This window comes from Hippopotamus amphibius, chromosome 10 (assembly GCF_030028045.1).
Source record: "Hippopotamus amphibius kiboko isolate mHipAmp2 chromosome 10, mHipAmp2.hap2, whole genome shotgun sequence".
In the NCBI taxonomy this organism is placed as follows: Eukaryota; Metazoa; Chordata; class Mammalia; order Artiodactyla; family Hippopotamidae; genus Hippopotamus; species Hippopotamus amphibius.
The window spans coordinates 115214469-115238100 of record NC_080195.1 but is presented as its reverse complement, the minus strand read 5'-3'; the positions used below and the strand labels follow the sequence as shown (position 1 = coordinate 115238100).

General features: G+C 44.4%; 1 protein-coding gene across 6 annotated transcripts in view; it reads left to right on the top strand.

Moving 5' to 3' along the window:
* HSF2BP (heat shock transcription factor 2 binding protein) overlaps positions 1 to 19787 on the top strand; it is an 84287-nt gene extending 64500 nt beyond the window's left edge. For 2 of the 6 annotated variants that reach the window (XM_057696130.1, XM_057696129.1), the window contains exon 10: positions 19023 to 19786. In XM_057696130.1, coding sequence (XP_057552113.1) covers positions 19023 to 19231 — 209 coding nt within the window. In that variant the 3' untranslated portion in view covers positions 19232 to 19786. Of the gene's footprint in view, positions 1 to 8376; positions 8616 to 19022 lie in introns of all 6 variants that reach the window. The other 4 variants (XR_009047644.1, XM_057696131.1, XM_057696137.1 and 1 more) reach the window with 4 other exon arrangements.
* Positions 19788 to 23632: the final 3845 nt, after the last annotated feature.

Sequence of the window (23632 nt, the reverse complement as noted above, 5' to 3'; positions counted from 1 at the left end):
AGTAGTTGCTCTTATTTTCAGTGTACGGGGGTGGTTCTGCAGCACCTGGAAGGAGGAGGCACTCGCGGGTCTGAATGAAGCTTCGTATTTTTCTGTGCTGTGACCTTTGTCAGTGGCTGACGGCCTATTACCAGGATTGTGATATAAACACTAACATCTGAAAACTACCAAACCCTGGAGGTGCATATGTTTTGAGTCTGATTTTTAAATCAGAGAGAACATATGAATAGGCTGTTTTAAAAGCACAGTGGGAACTTTGTTAGAAGTGAGGAAGGGGAGAGAAGTCCTCCTGCGGCTCCTGCACTTGGACCACCTCGTGCACACCTGTGGGCTCCTCCGGCCTGGGAGGAGAGGAGGAGCGGGGCGGGGTGGCCAGAGCTCTGTGAGTCTGCTGGCTGGTCCTGCTGGCTCCCTCTAGCCACTGCCTAAGCTGGAGAGCAGGTGGGGCAGCTCTGATTGGGCCCCTTTCCCACAGTGCTGAGGAAGGCATCTGCCTCCCAGCAGGGAAAACCAGGATCCGTCCAGCAGATTGCCGGCTTCCCCCCTGCGGCAGAGCCTTGTACCCTGGTGTCTTCAAGGGTGTGTGTGTGTGTGTGTTGGTCTTGGGGAGGATTAATTCACAGCTTTTATCAGAATTTGAAGAGGGTTTTTTATCCCAAGATAAATGCCCAACTTGTAGATTTGCTGGTGTCTTCAGAAGAGTCAGCGGGTATGGGCAGCCGGCTGATAAGCGGGTGGTGGATTGGTTTTATGGAATCTAAGTGCTGGCTAGAATCCCGGGTTGAGAGGCCATGGTGAGGTGACTGTGATGTTTTCCAGGGGAAGGCTTGCTGGAGACAGTCAGCTAAGAGGCCAGCTGGGCCCGAGGTCTGGGCCTCCTCCCTCTCTCAGGGCCTGGGATGCTCAGGATACTGAGGGCCCAGGATACTGCCTCCGGTCACACCCACTCACAGAAACTGAGGTTTACAGAGCAGGGGGCGGGTGCAGCACTCGACCTCGGGGCAGTCATGACTAGTGACTGGGATGCTCTTGTCCCCACCCAGAGCACCTTCTTCCCAAGTTCTGAGTCCTTAGCAAGCCAAACTACCCGTCACAGAGCTGCCCTGAAACCGTGGGCACTCGGGTCTGGCGAGGGGCCCATGTTCTTCGAGGTCCTCAGCACCCCCCTCACCCTGCCTCTCCACCAGCTCCTGCCACGCTCGAGCCTGGCCAGCCCCTCCGTTCCCACAGTCTGCCTGCCAGGGTGCCTGCTGTGCCCGTCACACTGTCTGTGCCCTGTGAGGGTGGAGATGTCGCGTCCTGTTCCCTGCCTAGTACTCAGCCATCACCTGCAGTGGGGTCAGAGCCCCATCCGTGTCAGATACAGGAGGGAACTTGGGTCTGGCCTCTGGAGGCTGCAGCAGGGTCTGCGACTCTCTGTTCATGTTTTCACTCAGGTTCCTGATCTGTATGTTCTAAGTGTGTGGTCTTCCTCATTTCACTGTGAGAGGGCAGCGTTGTTTACGAGCCCTTGGGGGAGCCTCGTGTCCTCTGGGCCGCGCACCGCACAGCCCGTTTACAGAGCTGTGGGCCCACTGCACATGGGACTCACCCTCATAGCCGTGTGTGGGGCGGGCCGTGTTCCCCCTATCTGTGACCTTGGGCAAAAATGTGACACCAAAACGTGTATTTTCTGCAGTCACAGCGCTAGCACGTGGGGGAACAGCGATCACACCCCGCTTTGCTCCCCCATGCAGGGGTGTGGCCATTGCCTGCTGGGGGCACGCTCACCCCCAGTCTTTCACTCACAGATTCACTCGTTCACTCCCTCAGCCTTGTGGAGCGCCTGCTGATCACCGGCCCGGCTGCTGGCGCAGGAAGTGAGGTGGGAAGGCGGAGCTTAACGTGCTCGCTCAGCTTGGCTCTAGCCGGGAGAGCGGGTTTGGTGGTGGAGGCGGAGTTGCCCTGGGGAAGAGGGAGAGCTGCCAGGTGTCCTGCGAGAGTATGAACCGGGCCGTTAGGTCCAGTGTCCCGACGTCCCTGGATTCCTTGGGAAAGCACACTTAGCAGAGTTGTGGGGACTGAAAGCGTGCTGGAGGGCTAGGGATGGAACTGTGGAGGGAGCGCCCCGGGAGCTGTGTGGGGACGGGAACAGGAGACCCGCGAGCCTGCGGGAGGGGGCGGCAGTGACGGAGGAGGGCAGAGCCTTGGGTACGGCCTGTGGGACCTCGTGGGCCTTCTAGGGTGTGCGGTTGTATTGGGGGGCCTCCTGAGGACCCCTGGATAATTTGCGATGAAGAGAATGCTTACGCATCTGTGTGTTTGGGATACATACGGGAAGACTCTGTCACACCTGACTGCGAGAGTGCAGACGTAACGCAGTGTGTGGCGCGTTCCTCACCTTTGGGGGCTGCGACCCTCTGGCTCCTGAGTGTGCTTGTTGTGTGGCACATGCTTTAATCTAAGTCGACATGTAATTTCCAACTGTTTGGAGATTTTCTAGGTATATTTCTGGTGTTGGAAATATATCTAACTTAGATACATTTAGTTCTGCTGTGGTCGGAGAACATACTGTGTCTGATTCCAGTTGTTTTAAGTTTATTGAGACTTGTTTTATAGCACCAAATATGGTCTCTGTTATAAATGTTCCACGTGCACTTGAAAAAGAGTGTGTATTTTATTGTTTTTGGGTGTGTTCTGTACATGTCCATACTTTCAAGTTAGTTGATAATGTGGTTTAGGTCTTCTGTATCCTTACTGATTTTCTAGTTGTTCTATCAGTTATCAAGAGAGGGATATCAAAACCTTTGACCATCACTGTGGATTTATTTTTCCTTTCAGTTCTGTCAGTTATCACTTCATGTGATTTGAAGCTCTGTTGTTAAGTATGTAAACATTTGGAATTGTTACGGCCTCTTAATAGATTGACTTTTTTTTATCATTACAAAATGTCCCTCCTTATCCCTGGTAATAATCCTTCCTCTGAATTGAGCTTTGCCTGAGGTCAGTATAGCCACTGCATCTTTTGATTAGTATTAGTATATTTTAATATTTGTGTAGAATACACATATATAAAATATGTATATATAAAATGTTAAAAGTATATTTCCATTCTTTTACCTACTTGTGTCTTTATATTTAATGTGAATGTCTTATAAACAGCATGTAGTTGGGCGTTTAGTTTTTAAAATTAATCTGAAAATCTCTGCTTTTCAATTGTAGTATTTATTTAGATAATTTATATTTAATGTGATTATTAATTTCTGTGGGTCTAAGTGTCATCTTGCTATTTGTTTTTTGGTTGTCATATCTGTTCTTTGTTCTTTTTCACCTTTCTTTTGGATGAATTTAGTATTATTGTGTGATTCCATTTTATCTCCATTGTTGGCTTATTAGCTATTTCTCTTCTTTAAAAATATTTCTTTTAGTGCTTACTCTAGGGTAGAAGATATACATGTTTAACTTATAGTCCATCTTCAAAGTATATTATACCACTCGTGTAGTGTAAGAAGCACACGACAGTATACTTCTTTTCCCCCTTTCCATTCTCTTACAATTGTCATATGTATGTTGAAAACCTCAAAATACATTTTTATGATTTTTGCTTTAAACAGCTGTCTTTTAAAGAGGTTGAAAAAATGTGAAGAAAAAGGTCTATGATTTACCATTCCTGGTGCTCTTGTTCCTTTGTATGGATTCGGTTTCCACCTGGTATCATTTTCCTTGTGCCTGAAGGATTTTTCTTGGGGTGCAGGTTTGCTGGTTAGGATTCTCTCAGTTTCTGTTTGTCATACAAAGTGTTTATTCACCATTAATTTTGGAAGATACTTTGGCCGGGTATGGAATTAGAGGTTTCATTACTTTCAAGATGCTGCCCCCTGTCCTCTGGCCCACATGGTTTCTCACCAGGAGTCTGCTGTTCTTATCTTTTTTCTCTCTGCCTCATGTGGTTTTTTCCTCTTGTTGCTTCTAAGAGTTTCTCTCTATCACTGGTTTTTACACATTTGATTGTGATGTGCCTTTACCTTCTTGGATCTGTAAGTTTGTGGTTTACCTCAAATTTGGATATTTTGGGCCGTTATATCTTCAAACTGTTTTTATGTCTGCCCCTCCTCTCCTTCTAGGACTCCACCAACAAGCTTGATATTATCCCACAGGTCACTGGTGCTTTTTGCTTTTTTTTTTTCAATATTTTTTCCTCTTTGTGTGAAGGCAAAAGCTCCACAAAGAGAATTACAGTATGGGGGGATCTGGTAGCTTTCTGTTCTCCCTTGGGCTCGTGGCCACCCTCCTCCTTGGGAAGCACTCAGGAGCCGGCTGTCGCGGCGACCAGCTCGCAGCATCCTCCTCGCATCCCTGCGGCTGCTGCTCTCTACGCGGCAGCATCACGGGACATAGAAGCAGCTGCTGGCACCAACTCTCTTGTTTATAACTTAATGTCTGTAAACTGAACTTCCCAGAAAAATAACCCAGAAGGTAACCCTTGGAGCGATCTTTCAGATGAGAGGCCTAAATTCTCTCAGGCCACAGGTGTGTGGTCGTCCTCGTGGCTGGAGGAAGTACAGCAGCCAGGCAGAGTTCAGCAGCTGCGTTACGGAGCCCTTGCTCTGCCCAGCTTGTGCTTACGTGCCTTCTCTGATGTGCTCCCTCAAACCCTTTGAGATGCGTGTGTCCTGGTTTACTGACCAGGAAACTGAGGCTTAGGCATGTGAAATCCTTGCTTGCTAAGGCTGGGCAGTTAGGAAGGGACCATATTTGGTGTTCGTATCCTGGCGCTCTGACTCCAAACCCTCTGCCTAAGCTTGTGTGTTTTCTCCTGGGCCATGCTGGTTTTATGATTTAAACCTACATTTAATTTGAAATGTGAAAATTGTGTGTTGCCTGAATTTAATAGATGATAAACCATTATGAGAATTCTGTGTTTTCCAGTGGTATTGCTTATTTTAATGTATTCTGCTCTGTTGAGATGGGGATTCAGGCTCTGCACGTGGACCAGAGCTGACCCATCTGCCGCGCAAGTGTATTTTAGAAAAGGAGCAAATTCCTAGCTGGGCTAAGTAATCCCTCTCCACTTACCTCCATGTGTGACCTGTTGTCTAAAGTATTGTGCGGAGAAAGCTGAGAAGTGGTTTTGGAAAGAGGGAAGGAAGGAATCTTGCTGGAGTGTGATCCAGAAACAGACGCGCTGATGGGAGAAGCCAGGATGCTCACATCCGTTCGGAGGGGGTGTTAGTAGGTAAAGGTTGACGTTATAACATCTTTTTGGATTTTGGAAAGAAAAAATTAGAAATACGATAGATGATTAGACGCATTATCTTCCCAGATCTTCAAAATCCAACTAGAAACGACTCTCTAGGGAGCCTTTCCAGATGTCCCACCCCCAAGACTGATCATTCTTTCTTTAGGGTCTCATGGTGAATATTACAAACAGACTCATATTTTGTACTTTCTAATCTGGTGCTTGTTAATGGCCTTGAAACTATTTTATTGAAAAAAATCCCTAACTAGGTAAGAGAGTAGAGACTAGAGGTTGTATTTCTTTTGTCTCCCACAAAGTACGCTGCTGGGGCTTGACATCCCTTCTGCAGACCCTGCTGCTGAGCCGGGGCTTTACCTGCCCCCTGGCGGTTCAGCACTTTACCTGTCCCCATGGTGGCTGGCGCCGTGGGCAGAGTGCGCTGCAGCTTGGAGCACTCGGGCAGCTCATATCTTAGCAGTGTCCCTTGAGCGCCACGCCTGCCCTAGGAACTGGAGGTTCAAAAGTGAACAAGACAGCACTCTTCCCTCATGGACCTTATATTCAGATGGAGAGACTTGACCCGCAGAATGGTGGAGATCATGTAATACAAATAAAGATGGGTGGTGTGAGGACCTCGAGGCATGAGGTGGGGCTGCTCTGTGGGCGTGTGAGTGGAGACCTGAGTGAAGTCGGGGACAAGCCATCAGAGATCTGTGAGCAGAGCATCCCCGGCCGAGGAGGGGCAGTGGGAAGGCCCTGTGGCAGCCATGGGCTGTGAGAATGTGAGGGTGAGTGGCAGTGTGGCGGAGAGGGTGCAGGGCAGTGTCAGGAGAGGAGGTCAGGGAGTCCGTTGGCCCTAGGGGCAGCCCTGGTCTGAAGGGTAGTCACCAGGCTCCATCTGGCTGCTGTGGCGGGGCTGGGGGCGGGGGAGCAGGAGGCAGGTGCAGGGTGTGGGTGGGAAGGTCGTGGCAGCCTGAGGGTAGCAGTAGCGGCGATGGTGATTGATGCAGCTGGATTCAGGGTCCGTTTCGAAGGGACAGGGATATGAGGGAGGGCCAGCAGGGGTGATGCCTGAGTTTGGGGCTGAGTAGCTGCGTCACTGGTGGTGCTATTGGGAGGACTTGGGGAGGAACCAGTAGTTTGGTGCATGTTAAATTTGAGATGTCTAGCTGCGTCACTGGTGGTGCTATTGGGAGGACTTGGGGAGGAACCAGTAGTTTGGTGCATGTTAAATTTGAGATGTCTAGCTGCGTCACTGGTGGTGCTATTGGGAGGACTTGGGGAGGAACCAGTAGTTTGGTGCATGTTAAATTTGAGATGTCTGTTTGATGTTCAGAGGGAGATGCAAAGTGCACGGTTGGGTTTATGAGCTGACTTGATGCAGAGTCTGGGGCTGGAGACCACCCTGTGAGCCGTCGTGGTATAGGAAGCACGTGTGGCCTTAGCAGGGGACTGTGTCATCCCAGGAGGGAGAGGGGTCTGAGGACGGGCCTGGGCCACTCCAGTGTTTTCAGTGCAGGAGGAAGAGGAGGAGCAAGCAAAGGAGACACTGAGGGCGCAGGACGGAAGCAGGACGAGGGGAGGAGGACCTGGAGGATGCTGAGCTGCACCGGGGAGCCTGCAGGCTTGGGCGGGGGGTGCGGGCGGGCGGCTCAGGGGGCGCCTGAGGCTGGGTCAGCAGCGGCTCATCAGCTGAGTGCATGATGGATGAGCGGCCAGGGCATTGTGGCCCGACTCACTCCGGACACCCCGGGTGTCAGGATCCTGAGGCAGACCTGCAGTCGGCGTCTGAGGCGGTGACAGCGATGTTTGGGTGTGACTCTCAGACTGGCTCTGAAGGCACTTCCAGGAGACCTTCCGGAAACCTTCTCAACAGGGACAGCGTTTCTGGAGTGAAGCTGTAGCCCTCACGGCTGACTGCTTCCCTGAGAGCAGGCTCTGGGCTGTGAGAGCTCTGGAACTTGGTAGAATGGTTCCTCTCCTTGCTCTGAAGTGCCCTAGAGACGCCTTGGGCGGGCTGTCTGGGAGAGGGCGCTGGCTCTCAGAGCGGGGAGTGGGCAGCTGCTGAGCCCCCACCTCCTGCCATGTTGAACTATATTGACGGAGGGGCCGGTTTCCTTCTGTTTGGTTTTGTTTCATTCAGTAGATTAGATTTTCATGGAGAGGAATTAAAAATCAAATTATATCTTAATTGTTCTTATAATTTTAAAGGATTGTGTGGTCAAACCTTTTGTAATCACCTTCAAATTCATGTCTTATCAAGCTCTCTTTTTATACTTTACTCCCAACACGCTGAAGCATGCTTACCCTCCCTTTTCCCTTGCTCATTTCCCTAGCATGTAGGTTTCTTCTCTGAGCTGCTGTTTTAGGGAAGACAGGGCAAGGTGCTGGGCTCTCAGAGCTCATGTTCTGGTGGAGCCTGGGGGCAGGAGGCGCTGCGGCTGGGGGAGGGGCGCTCCTAGGAGGATGCGGAGATGCTCGCAGGCTGGGAGGACAAGTGTTTGCTCACTGTCTTTGTGTTAGGGTGCTGCATTGACTCTGACTGCTGCTTCCATGTGAGGGCTCTTGTGGCAGTGTTAGATATCATGAATCTGATCTGTCTTAATGCTTAAGGCTCAATAACTGTCTCCTGGTTCAAGAATCAGAGAATGAGTTTTGGTTGATTTGTGAAGATGGATTTTGTTTCATTTCTTGATCCAGTGAATTCCTCCTTTACCCCAGAGAAGTAAGTGTAGAGAAATCCTCAGTGTCGTTTTTCTTAGGAGTTGCATACGTTTGCATTTAGGTGAGGGTTGGTGGGTGCCGTGACCACTGGGAGACGTCACCAGCTGACGCAGGGGAGGCAGTGCAGTGACGGCTGGGAAGATTCACAGAGGATGTAGAAAAGTAAGAGTTTCTAAAACGTTGACTTGTCACTTGGAACAAATAGTGTACACGGCACGAATTGAATGACGACTGCTTGGATTTTAGTTGATGACACTCTGGTGGCTTTAGAGGTATTTGTAACTTATGGTTTAATATTCAAGGCACCTATATCTTTAAGGGAAAAAGGCCTGCAAGCAACAAAGGGAAACAAGAGTTTGATTTCTTGGCCGGGTGCGCTGCTGGTGTGGTGTGTAGTGGGTTTGGAAGATATGTTTGGCATCATTTCTTTTCAGAGTCTGTCTACGGTCAGACTTGGGTCTGATAGACGGTCAGCCCGGGCAGTTCTCCCGGGAGCAGAGGCCCTGCTGCAGGGTGTGAACTGCGGCTCTCCTGCCCGTCTGGGAAACTGGATACACTTTGTATACAGTGGGACTCATTGTGATGCAGGTGCGTCTCTGTGGACCAGCAAGCTTTGCACAGCACACATGCTGGGCACTCCGATGCAGTATCAGCCAGTCTGCAGAGACTCCCGGTAAGCGTCCGGGGTGCGCATAGCACCGGGTCTGGGTCTGTGAGGGTTACTGCCTTGTATCCTGCACTCAAGAACTTGAAATTTGCAGGGAACGTGTGTCAGGGTTCTCCAGAGAAACGGAGCCAATAGGATGAGTAGATTGATAGATATGGGGAGATTCATTATAGGAATGGGCTCATGCAGTTATGGAGGCCGAGAAGACCCGTGCTCTGCAAGCCAGAGAACCAGGGAAGCTAGTGCTATAGTTCTGTCCCAGTTTTATTTTTACACATAAAATTGACCATCACACATAAAATTGACCATCACAAGAGGCACGACTTACGAGAAGTGATTTGAGATGGTGCAGAGTGCTCGACGAGATGGCGACGATAACTAACGTTGGCTGAGGGCTTGCTCAGTGCTGGGCCTTGCCCTGAGCTTGTTGCGTGCACTTAACTCACATCATCCCCTCACCCGCCCTGTGGGGTTGCTACTAACGCCACCCGGGGATCAAGTGGCCAGGCTGGAACCTGAGTCAGGCAGCAGGGCCTCCAGCAGAGCAAGGGGTCCGGGGAGAGGAGAGATCAGCGTGGACCTGAGTGGGTAAGTAGGGAGGACCGCAGGAGTTGGGGGGCCTGCGAAGAGCATCTCTGGATTGACTTTAGGAAGTTAGTCTTCCTTCTCTCCCCCTCCTTGCCTTCTCCCCTTTCCTCCTTTTTCCCTTCTTTCCTTTATCAAAATAAGTTTAACAAGTGTAACATATTTAGAGAAAAGTACACAAGACATAAAGGCAAAGCTGAGAGAATTATTGCAGAAGAACACTTAACACCACCCAGGTTGAGGAATGGGAAGTTGCCAGCACCCTGGAAACCCTTTGTCCCCTCCTAACCCCTGACTGCTTTCTCTTCTCCCCTATTTTTGAAAATGTCAATGGAATCATGTTTTGTGTCGGCTTCTTCATTCACGTTTTGTTTGTAGGTTCCTGGTGCTGTTGCCTGTTCAGTGCCGTATTGCTGCTTGTTGCCAGTAGCACTCCCGTCCTAGTTGTGACAACAAAACGTGTCCCCTGGAGGGCTAGGTGCCCCTCCCCAGTTGAGAACCACTGCTGTATAATATTTCATTATGTGACTTTTCTGTTTACCATTTGAATTGTACACTTGGCTTGTTTCAGGTTTGGGGGTTTTACAAATAATGCTGCTCCAAAAATTCTTGTGCCTGATTATGGTAAACATGTGTGTTTTCCTGTTGGGTGTATATTTTAAGAATGGAAGTTTTGATCTGTAGACGTGCATGTCTTCAACTCTATAGCTTGTGCAGGGCTGTTCTCCAAGGTGGTTGTACCCAGTGTAAATTTGACCAACAGCATGGGGGCTTCTGGCTCCTTTCCGTGCTCACCACCCCTGCTACTGTCAGCCTTCTTCACCTTAGCCAGTCTGATGGGGTACAGTGTTATTGTGGTTTTATTTTATTTCTTTAATTTTATATTTTATCCCAGTTTTATTGAGATATAGGTGACACACAACACTGTGTAAGTGTGAGGTGTACAGCATAATGATGTGACTTACACACATCGTGAAATGGTGACCACAGTACGTGCAGTGAACATACCTCATCTCATACAGATACAAAATTAAAACAATAGAAAAAAATTTTTTTTACTTGAGATGGGAACTCAGGAATTTCTCTCTTAACAAGTTTCATATGTAGCATACAGCAATGTAAATTCTATTTATCATGTTGTACATTATATCCCTAGTACTTATTTATCTTATAACTGGACATTTGTACTTTTGACCACTTTTATCCAATTCCCTCTCCCTGTACTCCCTGCCTCTGATAACCACAAATCTGTTCTCTTTTTCTATGAGTTTGTTTTTGAAGTATAATTGAGGAGACAAAGCTTTATGTCTGAAATGTCTTTATTTTATTCTCACCTATAATAGTCATAGTTTGGCTGGGTATAGAATTCCAGGTTAGAATTACTTTTTATTTCTGAAATTTGAAAGCAACTTTCCATCATCTTCTCATGTCCAGTGTCGAGAAGTTTTGATTCCTGATTCTTTGTATATGGTCTTTTTTCCCTCTAGAAACTTGTAGAATTTTCTCTTTGTTTCATTTTCTGAACTTAAATTTTATATTGACATGTCTGGTGTATTAGATGTAACTTTTATCAATTTTACTGGAAACTAAAAAGGACCTTTCAGTTTAGAAACATATCTTTTGATTCTAGGAATCTTTAAAAAATTATTTTGAATTATCGAGTCATAATAGAGTGATTTCTTCCTATCTGCTGACTCAGTTTTCTCCTTTTGGAATATCTATTATTTGGTGTTGGACCGTTCCTACTGTTCATCTCTTTGCTTTTTTTTTTTTTTAATCTTTTATGAAAAATTCTATTGATGAAGATAAACAAGCTTGAATAAAAAAAAAGATCCTTTTTTGGCTGAGAAGATTCTGTATTGTAAAGCTGACACTTTTCCCCAGTATGCCAAATAAAAATACTGATTGGGGAAGTCCTAGCCACAGCAGTCAGACAGGAAAAAGAAAAGGAACGCAAATTGGAAAGGAAGAAGTAAAGCTGTCACTGCTTGCAGATGACATGATACATATACATAGAAAAGACACCACCAGAAAACTGCTAGAGCTCATCAGTGAATTTGGTAAAGTTGCAGGATATAAAATTAATATACAGAAATCTATTGCATTTCTATGCAAGGAATTATAAGAAAGAAAAATTAAGGAAACAATCCCATTTACAATCACATCAAAAAGAATAAATACCTAGGAATAAATTGAAGGAGGTAAAAGACCTATACACTGAAAAGTGTAAGACACTAAGGAAGGAAATTGATGGTGACACAAACAGTTGGGAATGATATACCATGTTAATGGATTAGAAGAATTAATATTGTTAAAAGGCCATGCTACCCAAGGCAACCTACAGATTCAGTGCAATCCCTATCAAAATGCTGATGGCATTTTTCACAAAACTAGTACAAATAATTTTAAAATTTGTATGGGAACAGAAAGATCCTGAATAGCCAAAACCATCTTGAGAAAGAAGAATTGGAGCTGGAGAACACATACTCCCTGACTTCAGACTATATTACAAAGCTACTGTAATCAAACAGCATGGTATTGGCACACAAACAGACACATCAGTAGAACAGAATAGAGAGCCCGGAGATAAAGCCACACACTTATGGTCAATTTATCTGCGACAAAGGAAGCAAGAATATACAAAGGGGAAAAGACAGTCTCTTCAATAAGTAGTGCCGAAAAAACCAGACAGCTACATGTAAAAGAATGAAATTAAAATATTTTCTTATGCCATATACAAAAATAAACTCAAACTGGATTAAAGACCTAAATGTAAGACTGGAAACCATACAACTCCTTGAAGAATACATAGGCAGAACTCTTTTTGACATAAATAGTAGCACTGTTTTTTTCGATCTGTCTCTTAAGGCAATGGAAACAAAAGCAAAAAACCCCCAAATGGTATGTAATTAAACTTAAAAGCTTTTGCTCAGCAAAGGAAACCAATGACAAAATGAAAAGACAGCCTATTGAATGGGAGAAAATATTTGCAAATGAGATGACTGATAAGGGATTAAGATACAAAATATATAAACAACTGTTACTACTCAATATCAAAACACAAAGAACCCAATTAAAAAATGGGCAGAAGACCTGAATAGACATTTTCCCAAAGAAGACAAACAGATGACCAATAGGCACATGAAAAGATGCTAAATGTTGCTAATCATCAGAGAAATGCAAACCAAACCACAGTGAGCTATCACCTCACACCTGGCAGGAACCCTTGTATGCTTGGTGGGAGTATAAATTGGTGCAGCCACTGTGGAAAACAGTATGGAGGTTCCTCAAAACTAAAAATAGAGCTGCCCCATGATCCAGCCATTCCACTCCTGGGTATATATCTGAAGAAAACAAAAACACTAATTTGAAAAGATACATGCATCCCGATGTTCACAGCATCATTATTTACAATAGCCAAGATGTGGAAGCAGCCTAAGTGTGCATCAACAGACGAATGGATAAAGAAGATGTGGTACATATATACAATGGAATGAAATTTTACCATTTGCCAAAAAATGGATGGACCTGGAGGGTATTTTGCTTAGTGAAATAAGTCAGACAGAGAAAGACAAATACTGTTTTATCACTTGTATGTGGAGTCTAAAAAATAAAACGAATGAATATAACAAGACAGAAACAGACTCACAGGTATACAGAAAAAAAAAATATAACGATGTGTAACGTTCTAGTTCATGAGCATGGAATATCTTTCCACTTCTTTGTGTCTTCAGTTTCTTTCAACAGTGTCTTAGAGTTTTCAGTGTACAGGTCTTTCACCTTCTTGGTTAAGTTTCTTTGTAGGTATTTTATTCTTTTTGTTGTAATTGTAAATGGTATTGTTTTCTTAATTTTTCTTTCTGATAGTTTGTTGTTAGTGTAAAGAAACACAACAGATTTTTTAGACTTTTTTTTTTTTTGGGGGGGGGTACACCAGGTTCAATCATCTGTTTTTATACACATATCCCTGTATTCCCTCCCTTCCTTGACTCCCCCCCTCGAGTCCCCCCCACCCTCCCTGCCCCAGTCCTCTAAGGCATCTTCCATCCTCGAGTTGGACTCCCTTTGTTATACAACAACTTCCCACTGACTATTTTACAGTTGGTAGTATATATATGACAACAGATTTTTTAATATTGATTTTATACCCTGGAACTTTACTGTATTTGTTTATTATTTCTAATAGTTTTTTTCTTTTTTCTTGGTGGAATCTTCAGGGTTTCTCTCTATAAAATCATGTTGTCTGCAAATAGTGACAGTTTTACTTCTTCTCTTCCAAATTGTGCACCTTTTGTTTTCTTTTACTTGCCTAATTGCTCTGGCTAGGACTTCCAGTAGTATATGGAATGAGTGGTAAGAGTGGGCATTCTTGTCTTGTTCCTGATCTTAGAGAGGGATACCTTTCGGTTTTTCACCAGAGAGTATGACGTTAGCTATGGCTTTGTTGTATGTGGCCTTTATTATGTTGAGTTACGTTCCTTCTCTACCCACTTTATTGAGTTATTACCATAATTTTTTTAGTAAATTTATTTATTTTTGGTTGGGTCGGGTCTTTGTTGCTGTGTGTGGGCCTTCTCTAGTTGCAGGCGAGCAGGGGCTACTCTTCGTTGTGTTGTGCAGGCTTCTCATTGCAGTGCCTTCTCTTGTTGCTGAGCACAGGTTCTGGGCGCATGGGCTTCAGTAGTTGCAGCGTGTGGGCTCAGTAGTTGTGGCTCACAGGCTCTGGAGGACGTGCTCAATAGTTGTGGAGTATGGGCTTAGTTGCTCAGCGGCATGTGGGATCTTCCTGGACCAGGGCTCAAACCCGTATCCCCTGTATTGGCAGGCGGATCCTTAACCTCTGTGCCACCAGGGAAGCCCTATTATTGTAAATTGATGTTGAATCTTGTCAAGTGCTTTTCCTGCATCTATTGAGATGATCATATGCTTTTTACCTTTCATTTTATTAATGTCATGTAACACGTGGATTGATTGTTCTGCAGATGTTGCACTTTTCTTGTATCCCTGGAGTAAATCCCACTTGATCATGGTGTATGATCCTTTAATGTATTTTTTTTAATTTGGTTTGCTAATATTTTATTGAGGTCTTTTGCATCTATGTCTGTCAGAGAATACTGGCTTGCAGTTTTCTTTTTTGTGTTGTCCTTGCCTGGTTTTGGTATCAGGGTGATGTAGGCTTCATAAAATGAGTTAGGAAGCATTCCCTCCTCCTCAGTTTTTTTAGGAAGTGTTTGCATCCCGTTGTCTTTTAGTACTGCTTTTGAGAGATTTCCTCTACTTTATTTTCCATACTGCTTATTGAAGTCTTCATCTCTGCTATCATGCATTTATTTCCAGATGCCTTTTTTGGGAATTTTTTAAAATTAGCATCCCATTCTTAATAGATGATACAACTTTTTAAAAAATCTCCTTGAGAAGGAGATTAATAAAGTTTAAAAAAGTTTTCTTCTCATTGCCTAGTCTTTCTTTTGCCCTCCTTTTGTTTTTGTTGAAAATGATAATTATCTTTTCCTCAGGTGTCTGGTAATGCATCGTTTTCTGCTTGCGTTTAAGGGAGGGATTTATAATGCCGATTTGGAAGCCCTGAGCATGTGGGCGGGGCTTGTGAACCTTCCTATAGTGTGAGCTGGCTCAACCGTTCATTGGGAACCCACAGGTCGGTATCTTTAGATGTTTCCTCTTGGGTTGCTCAGATTGCCCAGAGGCAACTCATCCAACTCTGGAAACGGAGAAGGGGGGAGGAAGGAGCATCTTAGAATTTTTATGTATGTTTTAACTTAATCCAATGTGTTTTCCAGACAGAACCTTCACCTTCAGTTGTGTGTAATGTCCCCTGCTCCAGAGATTCTTTTTTTAAACAAGTCTTGGTAGTTTATTACTGTCTTCCAAGGAGTTTCTCCATTCCGCCCAAGTTGTAAAATTTATGGGCACAAATTTATTCATAATATTCCATTATTATTCCTTTAATAGCTGCAGGTTCTGTAGTGACGCCTCCTCTTTCATTCCGAGCACTTGTAATCTCTGTCTGTCTTTTGTTCCTTCCCCCTTTCCTTGTTTAGCCTGGCTGGAATTTTATCAATTTTATAGATTTTTTTTTTTTAACAGGGTCACCTTTTTGGTTTATTGTTTTTTTTTCCCCGGTTGTTTTTTTATTTGTCCTCATTTCTGTTGATTTCTGCTCTTTACTATTACTGTCCTTTGGTGCGTTTTGGGTTTGATTCACCCCTTCCTTCCTTCCTCCCTTCTTTCTTTCTTCCTCCCTTCTTCCTTCCTTCCTCCCTTCCTTCCTTCCTTCCTTCCTTCCTTCCTTCCTTCCTCCCTTCCTCCCTTCCTTTTGATGAAAGCTAAGGTAACTAATTTAAGCCCTTTTTCTTTTCCACTGTGGGTATTCAGTGATATATTTCCCCTGATAAGCAGTGATTCAACTGCATCTACAAATTATGACATTGTGTCTTCATTTTCATTTCATTCACAGTATTTCCTACTTTTCTTTATGACTTCCTTCTTGATCCATACATTATTTAGAAGTGTGTTGTTTTATTTCCAAACATTCGGGGATTTTTTCACATATTTTTCTGTTATTTTGTATTTCTGTTATTTTCTGTTATGTATTTTTTTTTGTTATTTATTTATTGGCTGTGTTGGGTCTTCGTTGCTGCACACCGGCTTTCTCTAGTTGCGGTGAGCGGGGGCTACTCTTCATTGTGATGCGCGGGCTCCTCATTGCCGTGGCCCCTCCTGCTGTGGAGCACAGGCTCTAGGCGCGTGGGCTTCAGTAGTTGTGGCACGAGGGCTCAATAGTTGTGGCTCATGGGCTCCAGAGCACAGGCTCAATTGCTGTAGCACACGGGCTTAGTTGCTCTGAGGCATGTGGGATCTTCCTGGAGCAGGGCTCGAACCCGTATCCCCTGCATTGGCAGGCAGATTCTTAACCACTGCACCACCTAGGAAGCCCTCTGTTATGTATTTCTGTTATTTCTTTTTATTTTTTATTTTTTTATTTTTTTAAAATACATTTTATTTATTTATTTGTTGCTGTGTTGGGTCTTTGTTGCTGCCTACGGGCTTTCTCTAGTTGCGGCGAGCAGGGGCTACTCTTCCTTGTGGTGCGCGGGCTTCTCATTGCAGTGGCTTCCTTATTGTGGAGCACGGGCTCTGTGTCTGTGGGCTTCAGTACTTGTGGCTGGAGGGCTCAGTAGTTGCAGCTCACAGGCTGAGTTGCTCCGAGGCATGTGGGATCTTCCTGGAGCAGGGCTGGAACCCATGTCCCCTGCACTGGCAGGCGGATTCTGAACCCCTGCGCCCCCAGGGAAGCCCTGTTATTTCTAACTTAATTCTCTGTGATTATGGAATGTACTTTGAATTCTTTTGAATGTATATTTGGTCACGTTGGTTGATAGTGTTTTTCAGGGATTCTATATCTTCACTGATTTTCTTTCTTATTTAAAATCGTTGATGGAAATAAGAGCATTAACGTTTCCAGCTTAAATTGTGAATTTGCACTTGGATCTCTGTCATGTTGTGGTTTGTTTCTCTGGTAACTCAGCTGGTGGGTGCGTGGCTGATGAAGACTGTCTGTCTTTCTGATGCATTGAGCTCTTTATAATGATGCAGTGTGCCCCCTTATCCATGGTGGGGGGGTAGTTTTGTTCTGAAGTCTACCTTGTCTGATAATAATACATGCTCTGCAGGCTTCTTTTAACTAGTGTTTGCATGGAATGTTTCTTATGTTCTTTCATTTTTAGCCCATGTCTTTACGTTTATCTTGGATGTCTTGTAGACAGTGTATAATTGGGTGTTGACGTTGTGTGCACTCTCTGCCTTTTAATCAGTGTGTTTATACAGTTTTCATCTAATGTGTGTAGAAATACAGAAGTGTTTCTAGTTGTTTCTTTACTCTTTTTTGTCTGCTGTTGGATTGAGTATTTAATATTCTGTTTTATCTGCACTGTTGGCTCATCATTTACATTGTAAACACTTTTTAGCACTTGCCCTAGGGTTTACAAAACAATCTTTAATTCACTGTGATCAGTTAATTAGTATTAATTATATTAATCACAGTTAAAGATTTTAAATTAAAACATTAAAAATATTATACTGCTTCAGGTATACTGCAAGAACCCTAAAACAGTGTTTTCCCATCTATTAATCATATGTATTTCAAATTCCTTTTCTACTTGTTTCTACATCTGGGTTATCTCTGAGTCTGGCTCTGTTGATTACCTTATTACTTCAGTGAGGTTTTGTTTCCCTTGCTTTGTCATTGTAATTTCCGATTGAATGTTGGATATTGTGTGTAGGCCAGTAGAGCAGAGGTCAGCAAACTTTTCTTGTAACAAGCTAGCTAGTAAATAGTTTGAGCTTTGAGCGTCACAGGTGGTTTCTGTTGCGTATTTTTCTTTTGTTTTGTTTTCTTTTAAGATAACCCTTTAAAATGTAAAAACCACCCTTAGCTCACAGCCTGTGCATAAACAGGTCATGGGCTACATTTGGCCTGCAGGAGAGAATGAGGTAAAGAGGGTTTACACTTCCTGTTCTGCTGTATTGGTGTTGGGCTGGGTTTGGGTTTTGTTGCTGCTGTTACCTCCGCACCACTGGTTCCAAATCCCCTCCTTCCTTGTGCTGAGGGTGAGGACTGAGTCACCAGAGTCCTTTCTCAGTCCTTACCCTCAGCTGCGAGCCTTCCCTTTGGGTCTGTGCCTCGGAGGGATCTCCTTCCATCCTTTTGCTCTCCCTGCAGCAGTAGGCTGCTCTCACAACCGCTGAGTGTTTGCTGGGCTGCTGGAGGACGGAGGGGAGTTCTCTGTTGTTTTGGTTCAGCTCCCATCCACCTGTATCTGAGCGGGCGCCTTCCCCGTGATCCTGTCCTCCTCCCTGTAGCAGCCACTCTGCCTGTCTTTGGCAGTTTTTGTGCCATAGAAAGTTTTCTTCCCCTCGTCCCAAATAGGAGCACTTTAGCAGTCTGGGCCCAGGGTAGAGCAGGGGTTTTTTCTGCTTCCCAGCACAGCAGTCCTCACTGTGCCCTGGTGGCTCTTGTTCAGTAGGGAAGGGCTCCGGGAGCCTTGGTGCTGTGGCAGTTCCCACTGAGGATTTGTTCAGTCTGCTGTCTCAACCCACTTACTTCTTAGAAGGTTTTTAACGTGCAGTGCTAAGGAAGAGGTACTGATTTTGAATCTGATTCCAATTACAATGTCTAATCCAGAATCCTTGGCATGTTGAAGGCGCCCAGTTGAGAGACATGGTGTGGAGAACTACATCCGCGGTGGTTAAGGGTTACAGCTTGTGTTGGGCTGTTGTTTCAGTCCAGCTGCTCTTTAGTGGCTGCTACAGTATATGCAGGGCTGCCGGGCTCTGTGACTCCAGAGAGCATTCACATAGGAAGTGGAATGCAGCCTGAGTGTCACTTAGCTATGACTTCACGGAACTCAGTGGCTCAAGAGATGCCATCTCTGTGTGTGGTCTCTCAAGGCTTTGCTGCACTTGGAGTGAAAATGAAGGTAATACCTTTTAAAACAATCTTATAACTGGACAGAATGATAGCAGACTACATGAAAAACCCTCGTATTTTTAATTCAGCATTTTAAAGTTATGTGATTGTAAGTAACATTTGAAGGTAGAATGTTACTAAATAGAGAATGACATCGTCGTGCTCCTCTTATGAGCTAAGCTTTTACATCAAGAAGTGACACTGTTTTGGGTTGCTCATCGTGTATGAAACCATCAACATCCGCCATTCAGAAAGGCCAAGAACCCCTGAGGAGTGGATTCTGCCTCAAGGTCCCTGTAGAAGGTTTTATTCTAACCAGAAGCGTTACCTCTTTCCCCCAGATCCAGACGCAGAGGTGTGTCTTCATGTGCTGCGCCTTGTCCAGTCTGTGGTCCTGGAGCCAGAAGTCTTCTCCAGGTCGGCCTCGGAGTTCCGGAGCTCCCTGCCCCTGCAGCGCATCCTAGCCTTGGCCAAGAGCCGCAACCCCCACCTGCAGGCGGTGGCGCAGGAGCTCCTGGAGGACCTGCGCGCCCTGCAGCATGATGCATAGCCGTGCTTGGCGTGACGTCTTCTCCTGGGTCCCCACCTTGTCTTCTGAAGCCACCAGCCGTGGGCCGTGTGTTGCGGATGGCCCGTGAGATGACTAGAGAGGGGTGTGAGTTCATATGTGTCTGCATGACTTCCTCCTGGAGTGGAAAGTGCTTGAGGCTGCTTGGTTGCTCTTGCCAAAGGGGGGCCTGAGAAAAGACCTGTGCTTCCGTGCAGGGCCTGTCAGCAGCTCACGGAGGGGCTCCTCGGAGCCACTCTCCGCCCAGAGACCCTGAGACCTGCCGGTGCCGCCCAGAAGCGGGAGGTTAAAGAACCATCTGCCCCCGTCAGTCAGCATTTTCCTGAGATACATTTCTTGAAAAACAGTTCATTCTCTCTCTAATATTTGTAATGAATCCCCCCCATTCGAGTTTACCTTTAAATCTTCTGGTGAACATGCTATTTCAGATGACATTGGACGTATTCGTTCTATATTTTTGTGCCTCCTTTATTTTTGAATAAAGAAAGTCAGAAGAGTCATTGGTGTGCTACAACTGTTGTTGTCTGAAATATTATAAGCTTGGTATTAGGGAGGTGTATATTACAACGCACACACGTGGTTGGTAGAAGAATCTCTCTGCAGTGTTCTGGGCCCTTTGGCTTTAAGCTTAGGAGTCGTTTTTCACATAACAGTATCATGAAAAGGACCTCATAGATTAGAGCACGTGCAGCTGCTTGAAGTTCTTTAAACCATGTGCATGGGTGTGTGTACCAGGTGTCATCACCACGTGTGTCCTTCTCAGCTGCACAGAACAACACTGCAAGCCCATGGGCTCTGTGCATCCTGTAGGAGCAAACGCACGTACGGGCGTCCCTTCCGGCGGCAGCCCTGTGCATGTTGGTGTGCTGTTCCCGCTGTGGGACGTGCAGTTTGTGGCTGTGGCTGAGGCTGAGTGACGGAGCTCACCGGAAGGCACAGTCGCTTGCATTCCACGAGCTGACGTATTGTGGAACCTGGCTCGTCAGGACCAGAGAAGTGTTGCAAAGGCAATTTAAAATTCACGGAGGCAGAAATTGGTCCATCTGTACTGTGTGGCTCTGCAGGTCCTGACAACAGGCAAATAAAATTGAGGATGTTGTGTTTTTGTTCTTTTTCTAGCGTGGTATCATTTTTGTTTGATAAGGTAAGGGAGATAAACTAGTATAATTGTGCTGCCTCTACAAATGCAGGGTCTTTTTCCTGCCAAAGATGGGATCAGTGGCATATAGAGAAGAAGGAAACTGGGCCAAACTCGTGAATGTTACGCAGTTTAGCTAATTAGTAGATGGATGTGATTAAGAAGAATATGTTTTTTTCTCCTAATTTTAAAGTGCTTAGGATAGCAAGAGTTATGAAAACTCCTCCACGAGGAAACGTAGGTCAAATACGTGTTTTAAATGTATATCACAGGAGAAGGTACTTAAGGCCAACTTTAAGGAGTGACTAGCCTTTCTAATATTTTTCCTCTTATGAAGGTCAAGGGGAAAAATGGGTTCTTCAGTTTCGTTGCGTCTAAAGAAAACTCAGTTTAAAAAGTATGCATAAAAGCATGTGTGTAGCAGTGTCTGAGGTCTCTTGTGAATTTTAAAATCAGAAACAAAAATCAGTAAAATGGTATGTTTTTAAAATTAATTTTAAAAATTTCCTTTTCTATTTATTAAGTTAAGGAACCTTTTCTTTTTGGTATTGTCAGTTTGTATGTAAAGGCATGAAACCTGCCAAGCCAACAGCCAGACTTCACCTGCCCCCCAGCCCTACTCCCAGCCGGTGGTCAGGGCAGTTCTTGCTGTCCAGTTTCTCATTACCAATCTGGTCTGTCTTCTGTGACATCCTGCTGGATGCAGGTCAGTGTCTGCTCGTGGCATGAACCGGGATAAGCCTAATGTTATAAGGAGTTTGTCTCATCCCAGATACTTTTATAGCCCCATGTCTGTCACTTATTCCGGACGATTTTAGAGTACGAAGCATAGCATCACAAGTCTGGGACTTGAAGATAATCAGCTGAGAAGTCAGATGAGCAAGGAGGGATTTTAATAAAAGTTGTAAATGTGCTCATGACGCTGATTCTGTAGCTATATTGCCATGACATTAATATGAATGGAAAGGTTGATCAGTACTTGGGCAGGCTTACTGATTTTCTGAGAAGCCCTGAAGTTGAAGTTTGTTCTGTTTTCTTCCATAACATAGGTACATAGACAGCTTCAGAAGGGCCCCTCTGACCAGCGTAGGGGCTCCGGCAGAGACCGTGTTACAGTGTAGGACACAAGGTAGGATACAGCTTTCTGTGGAGAGAGTGTGGCTTCAAGAGGTGGAGCCAGTGAACCCATTAGAAGGTCTTGGGGTACTTCTCAAGTCCAGGCTCAGGTGGGGAGGGCAGGGATCCATCTTTAAGACCCACAGCTATCTCTCTGCTCCGAGAGTTTGTCTACACACTGAAATTTGTCTCCAGATGTAGAATGAATGTGCTAGTGCATGTTACACAGTGAAGACTGTTACTGTCTTTTGTTGTTGTTATTTGTAATCCTTCAAGTTTTTTGAATTGTGGTAAAATTTATCATAGAAACATAGATGAACATAAAATTGACCATTTAAACCATTTTGAAGTGTGGAATTCAGTGGTATTAAATATATTCATAGTGTTGTGTAACCATCACCACTGTCTGTTGCCAGGACAAACAGAAACTCTCTACCCATTAATAAGTAACTCCTCATTTGCTAAGTGCCCTCCTCCCAGCCCCGGTATCCTCTGTTCTACTTCTGTCTTTGTGAATTTGACTTCCAAAGTACCTCATGTAGGTGGAATCAAATCCTTGTCCTTCTAGGTCTGGCTTCTTTCAGTGTGATGTCTTCAAGGTTCATCCACGTTGAGCATGTGTCAGAACTTCATTACTTTTTATGGTGTGTAATAGTCCGTTGTATCTTTGTAACACATTTTGTTTATCCATTTATCTGTTGATGGACACTTGTAACCTTTGGCTATTGTGAATAATGCAGTGAATATTGGTGTACAAGTATCTGTTTGAATTCCTGCTTTCAAGCCTTTTGGGTGTGTACCTAAATGTGAAATTGCTGTATCACATGGTTTAGGGTTTTCTCTATATATAAAATCACGTTGTCTTGAATAGTGATAGTGTTACTTTTTCCTTTCCAGTTTGGATGCTTTTTATTTCTTTAGCCACCTGATTGCCCTGGCTAGGACTTTCGATACTATGTTGACTAAGCGGGGGCAAGAGGGAGCACCTTTGTCTTGTTCCTGGTATTAAGGGATAAGGATTTAATTTTTTGCTGTTGAGTATGATGTTAGCTCTGGGCTTGTCGTATATGGCCTTCATAGTGTTGAGGTGTGTTCTGTCCATGCCCAGTTTGTTGAGCGTTTTTATGATAAATGGATGTTGGAGTTTGTCAGATGCTTTTTCTGTATCTGTTGTGGTGATCATGATTTTTATCTTTCCATTTGTTAATGTGGTGTATCACATTGACTTGTGGGTATTGAACTATCCTTGGCATATTGGAATATATCCACTTGATCATGGTGTATGATCTTTTTAATGTGTTGTTGAATTTGGTTTACTAATGTTTTGTTGAGGATTTTTGCATCTATGTCCAGGGATATTGGCCTGTAATTTCTTTTTCTGTGGTATCCTTGTCTGGTTTGGTATCTGGGTAATATTGGCCTTGTAAAATGAGTTTGGGGGCTTTTCCCCCTTTTCAGTTTTTTGGAAGAGTTTGAGAAGGATAGGTATCAAATCTTTGAATTTTTGGTAGAATCAGCAGTGAAGCCATCTGGTCCTGGATTTCTGTTTGTTGGGAGTTTTTTGGATTACTGTTCAGTTTTCTTACTAATGATCAGTCTCTTCAAACTTTCTCTTCCTTCATAATTTTGTCTTGGAAGATTGTATGTTTCTAGAAATTCATCCATTTCTTTTAATTTGGGCTAATTCTAAGGTCCAGTTTGTTGACATATAATTGTTCATAGTAGTCTCATGATTCTTTGTATTTCTTTGGTATCAGTTGTAATTTCTCCTCTTTCATTTCTGAATTTGAGCCTTCTCTCTTTTTTCTTAGCGAGCTTATCTAAAGTTTTGTCAGTTTTATCTTTTCAGAGAACTGGCTCTTTTATTGATTTTTTCCTATGTTTTAGTCTCTGTTTCCACTTTGATCTTAATTATTTCCTTCCTTTTACTGACTTTTTGGATTTTGTTTGTTGTTCTTCTAGTTCCTTCAGGTGTAAAGTTAGATTGAGATTTTTCTTGTGTCTTGAGGTAGGGCTGTATCACTATGAACTGCCCTCTTAGAACTGCTTTTAGTGTATTCCAGAGATTTTGGTATGTTGTATCTCCATTTTCATTTGTCTCAAGATATTTTTTTAATTTTGCCTTTGAT